Raw genomic sequence first — 7,638 nt, 5'->3', positions numbered from 1 at the left:
AACGAAAAATTACTATAATTAAATTTCTTTAAAAATAACTGCCTTGCAGTAAAAGTTAAAATTAAAAATGAGTAATTTGAAATTTTAATCTATTATTATTTTTATTTATAGATAACATCAAATCATGTTAAGGTATGTTTCACATTCTGTTCTTAAAATGCAATTAGGTTTATGCAAGGTTAATAACTTGAATACCCTTTTGAATCATGTACATGTATATTGAAATTATAATTAATTACTTCATTCTTTCACTATGTAAAAAATATAATATAATATGAATATTTTTTTTCTAATTGCTTTGACTATTAAAAGATTTATTTGTAGGTAATTAGTTGATTATTAAAAGTACATATTAATTTTGAGATTTTTTTGGATAAGTCTTGATTTAGTTAAGTACAATCACAATATTGAAACATTATTATTATCATTATTAATTTTCTAATTTATTGGGATTACGACTTCTAAAGGAAATATACAAAATGTTTTAAATATTTCGTTGATAGATTTTATTGAATTCATTGCTAAAACTTATTTTCTTTCCATGAGATACAATTATGTCAACAAAATTTTCAAATAGATTTCCATAAAAAATGCTATTGTTGCAAATTATTCTTTTCTCACAGTTGAACTTACTTTCATGATTGTATAATTTCATAAATAGAAAAATTATTTTGATGGATGCTTTTAAGTTGATTAGTGATATGCATGCAACACACACCTTTTTACATAATTTACTTAAATGTTTGTGTTTGAAAATGCTTCGCACTGAACCTCAATTGATAAACTATGTTTACAAATGTAGAGCTAAATTCCATCAAAACGAATAATTCACAAATAATGAAAATTACAAGCGTTAGATTATTGAACTTTAAGGAAGGATCCACTTTCAATCAAATCTTTATCACTAATTTTCTGAAGATTTACTCATTCATTTTCGGTTCTTCTTTACACTTTGTGACAGTAATAAACATTCCAAAATCTGTGAGAAGTTTTTGCAGAAGTTTACTTTCTGTAGATGAAAAAATAGCAACTTAGATCTCCCGTTTTGAATATAGAATGGATCGTTCTATCCCTATGTTGGCACTAAAAGTGGGATATCTTTCAAATCGCAATGCGAGAAAGTTGAAGAATACAGAGGGGGTTGTGGCAGCCATTAAACAGGCTGTCAAGAGAAAGCCCTGCTAGACAAGATCAACAATGTCCAAAATAGTGATCTTACAGCACAAATTGATAGCAACTAGTAGACCATAGCCATGTCCAACGCCTTGTATCAATAAATTAGAGATTTTGTACAGTAGATAATCATTCAATTTTCACACAACTACTTTAGTAAGAGGACGCTATTCCATTTCCAATGACTCTTGTACTGTACCCACTTCCTGACAACCACATGAGCTATCATCTGTTGAGGCACTACTATTCTAGAATTTAGTGAAGAATACAGTACAAAATTCAACATTTAATTCTCCTCGTCGTCTTCGTCCATTAGGTCTTCAAAGTCCTCGTCGCCCTCACCTGAGGCCTCATTAGGGGGCTTCTTGGTAGCAGCTGGAGTTGCAGCAGGAATAGCCGCACCAGCAGCTTTCTCCTTTTTAGAAGTAGCAGAAGCGCGAGGGGCTGGCTCCTCAGCCTCAGCATCGTCATTCGCATCTTCCTCTTGTTCAACAACCTCAACATGTGGGTATCGGTTAAGGATCATCGCTGGGTCTTCACGGTTTCATCAAAAGAGAAAAGATATGGTAGTAGCTCAATAAAACCATCAAATTGTATTAGAGATCGATAAAATGACCTGCCGAGAGGACAAAAATGAAGCTTGTAGAATATTTGTTCATATCATGGACACTAATCAGAACAACATCCACATTTTGAGAAGCTTGAGAGAATGTTTAGTCTTACAAAAACAGTCCTGCCAACACAGACTTTCAACAGCAGCGTAAAAGGATATCGACATCACGTGCAGTCCCGCCAGCCATGATACTTTGAAGATCATTCTCCACTTGTTGAATCAAGTCTGGCTGTAGCCCAGAGACGACCAAATACATGGTAGTATGTTAATTTCCCCGACACAAATTCACATGATTTTTTATGACAAAAAACTGGAAAGCTTCAATTATGTTTAGTCTCTTTAGGTTGAGTAGAATTGCACTGTCTCGCTGATTACCTTGGTGCGAAATAAGTGGATTAGGATTTTCAATGATAGCACTCTAAAAGGTGGGTGAGGCGAGTTTCATTTTGGAAGTGGAAAGGTCTTAACTTACATTAATATCTGGTTCTCTACGAAAACGTCGTCTCCGGGCATCGCGCATGGCTGGAGTTAAACCATGTTTATACTCTGGTCCATCTGGGGCTGTATCTCCTCGCTCTCGCACCATAATTATCTGCAACCACGATGAAGTGAATGTTTCACAATGAGATAATTCCAGAAATATATGGACCTTCTTAACAATCAGAAGAAAGCTTAACCTAACGAGCATTCTCAAGTACGCAGGGCAGAGACAAATTTCCACTCAAGGTCATGCCTTCATAGAACCGATATAAGAGGCATCATCAGTGTATATATATTTTAATGCAATGATAATCTCGGTAAGGGACATCACAGGATTATCACATGCGCAGACGCTAGCATCGAAAAAAATCAACGGAGCCCAAACAAGGAAGCAAAACCTGTCCAATATCCGCTGTCTTGATTAGAACGTTGTCATCATATGTCTTGTAGGACTCAAGAACACAGGGCAAATCGTGCAATGACGCTGGAAACTGATCGTCTCCTATTGTGAATTTTCCTGTTCTCGCATCTGCACAGCACTAGCCTTGTATGAAGATAGTAAACTTTGGCCATGCTCTCTTCAAACACATTCAAATAATCCTTTCTAAAAACGACTGGTTTCTCGTGAGTTTTAAGCACGACTCTAAGTTCTACTATCTCAATCCTTTCATCATCCTCAATAAACAGAACTGAGACAAGCACACTTTTCAGCATCCATTCTTCTATCGAAGGACTGTGTCAGCGACCCCGCGAGCCATACTGATTATTCTATTTAAGTCCAAACCCATCATTTCCAAATTTGGTGGACAATTTCCGTGGAATTGCTGCGTGAAGCTCCTGACAATTTTGGCGGTGAGAATGGAAGAAGAATCAGACGTGCATCCTAGGCAGGTAGCTTCTGCAGCTAGAAGGTAGCTTTCGAAAGACAATTCTACACCGCCTGCTCCGAAAGTCTGTAAAACTGTGCGAATTCAAGCTCTCTATCAAAATTTGCGTACAACGCGAGGAAGTTGGTTGAGAGGAGCTGACCTTGAAAGGCGAGGTCGAGGAAATCATCGCTGGCACTTGCAGGGTCTTCGTTCAGGATTTTGTCTAAACGGTCTGCAACAGATTGCGGCACACGGAGAATGAAGTGCTCTTCCATATTCGAAGCACTCAAACTCACAAACCAAAAAAAATCACACCGCTATTTCCCTCAATTCCTCGCCTGAGCTTCCTACTTACAAAGCAAAAATTGAATATTCTTCGCTTCGTCACGTTCTTCACATTTTGACTCACAAGTTTCCTAGAGAAAATCTACACTTCGAATCCGCGAAAAGTTCTCGTTCTTATGAGTCGGTGAGAGTCCGCAGAGCTGGGTCTCAAAAAGGAGCCCTAGCCTACGTGGGAATCATAAACCCTAAATTTGGACTCAGTCCTCAAAATAAAAGCCAGTGAGTGTCGGTTCTCAGTAATTGCCCATCTCGATTGTTCCTTTGAGACGGTTTCTTTTGTGTCTTGTGGGTCAATTAAGGAATTAATTCCTTATTATTTTTTTGTCCTGTTTTCTTCTGATTTGGACCTCCCATGCTTGTCTGGTAATATCCTGAAATTACAGATTTTTTTTCTTTGCATGTTGATATGTGGATGCTGGCCAAATTTGCAGGTGAGATGCTCCACTCACTTGATCCTCAGGGTAGGGACTTTTCTTATAAATTCTGTCTTATTGTTTTCTAGTGTAGCCTCTTGGTAGCAAGACATCAACTTTATTCCCTTGTTGCAACCTGACTTTTTTTTTTTTCATTTTTTTTTCATTTTTTTTAATTTCTTTGGTAGGAATCCATAATCCTTGTCTAATGATTCTAGAGCTAGGCTCCAATTCCTTGAATTTCCATTTATTCATCTCCCTCAAACTTCCCAATCTCACTATATTTCTTAGACAATTTTTAATTTTATTACAACTCCCTTCTTTATTCTCTTATTGCTAGTCTCTAATTTCTTATCTTATTTCTTTAGCAACTTTAAATTTTATCAAAAAAATATTAATCTCTTATTTTATTTTGTAAGAAATTTTAAATCTTAGCACCAATCTTTGAAAATTGTTAAGGACACAAACTGGAAGAAGATACATAAACTTGTGGAATTTGTATCAAAAGGAAAGTGACAAAACAGAAGAAAGTATGTATATTCAAAAAAAAACTGGAATGGCTATTACCAAAGACTAAAAAACATAAGACTCTTGAAACTAAACTAAAAGCAAGAAAGGAGTTGACAAGAGTGAGGAAGGCCTCACTCTTGCCTCTATATATACTACTTAACTAAGAACTATGTGGCGATACGCTACAAGACCTCTAATACGCATCCAACTTACAAGACACATGTCTAATTTGCAAGGAAAGTTTCTTAGGTGTGCGCCATATGTCCAACTTATACTACAAGTGGTCAACATGTCGACACGTTGTCGAGGTAGAGAGAGTTTGCCTCAAGAAAGCACTGGGCTCTTGACTGTCACTAATTACTCAATCAAACTTCAAAATAACGGAAGTCCTAAGTTTATATATAAAATTTCCCTTTTTGGAGCAATTACACCAAATACATAAGCTTCAAGTAACCAACAACATCCAAATATGATAAAATCCTCTTAAACCTTATATACCCTTAAGTAGAAATTTTTCCAAACTTCAATACCTCATATCTCTTGATCCGACCATCCAAACTTATTCAAATTTTACATGAAGTACTGATGTATCCTTAGCAACTTTCACAACAAATTTCAACTACAAATTCATTACGGATCTTAAGATATCACCAAAACCCTAATAATAGCTTCAAACCCTAGTTTTTATACATCCACATGCAATTTTCTTCATATCTCACAAATTAAATATTTGAATGCCACAAATTTTTTATTTTATAGTTTCTTAACACAATTATCTATCTTTTCCAAAAGGATTTAGCCAAAAATTCATCTAAAAACTCAAATTATGGCTCAAATCATTACTATAAACAAAATTTCTCACTTACTACCTTTGATTTGGAAGCATTACCTTCAACTCCTTATAATTCCTTTATAAAAACTCCAAAAGCAACAATTCTTTCATAAAAGATATAGGCCTTGAAATCTCCATTCTAGTTGCACCTTCTGATCTTCAAAAACTGTCGTACAACTTATATTCACAAAAAAATAACAATATGTCTTAAATTAACACCTTAACTTCAAACGACTATAACTTCTTCACCTTAACTCCAAATCTTCTAATTTTTACTCATAAATTGTAGTCCAAACTCTAAACCTTACAATCTTGGCTTTTAATTCCCAAATGCTTTCTTCAAAGTCACCAAAATCCTTGTTAAGGTCGTAGGCAGCCTCCTCAAAGCCCATTGGGCATGGCCTTCCACTAATAGGAATGAAGATCCCCATTCCTTGCCTTCATCCAACCATGCCTTGCTTTCATCCCTCCTAATAAGCCTCCTACTAGTTAAGAATTTCTTCTTTAGACTCTAATCTCCTCTCAAGGCTTCATATTAAATATTTAGGTCCTATAATTTTTTTAAATGCTATAATCAAAATAGATAAAACTCAAAATAAAGTTTTTTATATCTACTCTCTTTAAATTAATGTATTAACCATTCTAACATACACCAAGACTTATGAACATATTATATGTCCTAACTAATTTTTACATATTATAAACAATTACAGTACGACAACATGGCCTCTTTTTTGGCCAAGTTTTCAACCTACCAATCACCTATAGACATGTATAAAGGCAAAGTAGTATCTATAAAGCTTTTAGAAAGCTTTTTATAAGATATTATCATATTTATCTACTTTAACTTATTTCTATCTATTCTTATTATCTAGATAATTATCAAGGTAAATATGTATGTCCGTGATATTATCTCCCCTTCTGGGAATCAGTTCCATAAGGAGCAGTGATTACATGTTGATGAAGTCCAAGATGCGTCAAACTATATTTGTCACATACTCTGATCTTTATTCCCTTCGACGATAGTTGATAGGTCCCTTCAACAATCGATAATGTTTCATATCAGGGCAAGAAGACCATCCTGATATTTGATCATTATTGAGGCCTTCATAACTTCCTTCAAACAAAACATTAGTAATACCATTAAGAGTGGTTTCTACCTCCAAAAGTATTACTAAACACCGAGAGTCTCTTTCAAGGTCGTGGTATCAAACGTGTTGTATCTTGCTATCTATTCGAGGAAGTACATGTCATTCTTAAGGATCTTCATTTGGAGTTTGTCGTTTCAAAGGTTGTGATAGTTGCAATGTCTCATCTAGTAGCTCAGTAAATGATAGTTCTTGAGTTAAGTGTGTTGGTTGTTGATTCTCCATATCCTAAGCACTAAAAAAATTCAAAGAATCAATGATACAAGATAGAATGAAATTTCCATTGGGCTTGCTTTGCTTTATAGCAAAGAATGTCTTGACTCTTCATTTTGATTTTGATAGATGTCGTTGATGAAAAAATTTAACTTTGGCCGATGCATTTATTAGATTTCTAGATGGCTTCTATATGTATTCATTAATGTCATATCCACGCCAATGTACAAGATATTCTAACCTATTTCGGACACCGCCTTAAATCTAAAACTTCTTCGACCTCAAATTCTTCATTATTGTCTACTTCTATAAGAAGTGGTGGTATTTGTCTCTTTCCTTGTATATTCATTGTCTTGTATGGCTCAAGTATAGATACATGGAACATAAGATGGATTTTCATAGACTCCGGTAGGTGTAATCGATAAGCAACTGGATTGATCTATTCACAAAGGAGAAATGGTCCAAGCCTACGATAATCTAGCTTGTCATAAGGATGAATAGTTTTAATATGATGATGAAGTAACCATACCTTATCTTCTACATAGAATTGAGGTTGTTCCTTGTAATAGACATTTGCATTGACTTTTTTTTGTTCTTAAGCTTTTTTTAATTGTGCCTTCATTGTTGCATGTAGCTCTAAAAATCAATTTGTCACATCTTCTATCACCAGATTATCAACTTTTAAAAATTCAAAAGTATCAAATTGTGGATCATAACCATAATTGGCAAAGAAAGATATTTATTGAATAGAAGAATGTACCAAATTATTATAAGCAAACTTTGCCAATGGCAAAAGAGTTGTCCAATCATCTTATTGATAGTTGATGGTACACCTCAAATACTGCTCTAAAACTTGATGTATCTATTTTGTTTGTCTATTAATTTGAGGATAGAAAGCCCAAGATAGTTTTATATCCACCTTTAATATCTTAAAAAGAGTTCTTCTAAAGCTTGATAAAAATTGTGTTCCTCTGTCTGATATAATATCCCTTGATAATCGATGATAGCGATACATGTTATCAAGAAAGAGTTTAGCTATTCC

At 34.6% G+C, this 7,638-nt stretch overlaps 1 protein-coding gene across 1 annotated transcript; it reads right to left on the bottom strand.

The window, feature by feature from the left end:
* Positions 1-1,254: 1,254 nt before the first annotated feature.
* LOC112291795 (transcription initiation factor TFIID subunit 7) lies at positions 1,255-3,647 on the bottom strand. The gene is made up of 5 exons (XM_024539695.3): positions 3,296-3,647; positions 2,665-2,795; positions 2,259-2,378; positions 1,946-2,015; positions 1,255-1,677 (listed from the first exon to the last, which is right to left on the bottom strand). The coding sequence occupies exons 1-5, from the start codon at positions 3,408-3,410 to the stop codon at positions 1,460-1,462; spliced, it is 654 nt and encodes a 217-aa protein (XP_024395463.1). The 5' UTR covers positions 3,411-3,647; the 3' UTR covers positions 1,255-1,459.
* Between the last annotated feature and the right edge of the window lie 3,991 nt (positions 3,648-7,638).

The sequence above is a fragment of the Physcomitrium patens genome, chromosome 14 (genome assembly GCF_059467195.1).
Source record: "Physcomitrium patens ecotype Gransden chromosome 14, ASM5946719v1, whole genome shotgun sequence".
NCBI classification, from domain to species: domain Eukaryota; kingdom Viridiplantae; phylum Streptophyta; class Bryopsida; order Funariales; family Funariaceae; genus Physcomitrium; species Physcomitrium patens.
Note: the sequence above shows the minus strand (reverse complement) of the source record. Positions and strands in the feature narration are given on the sequence as shown.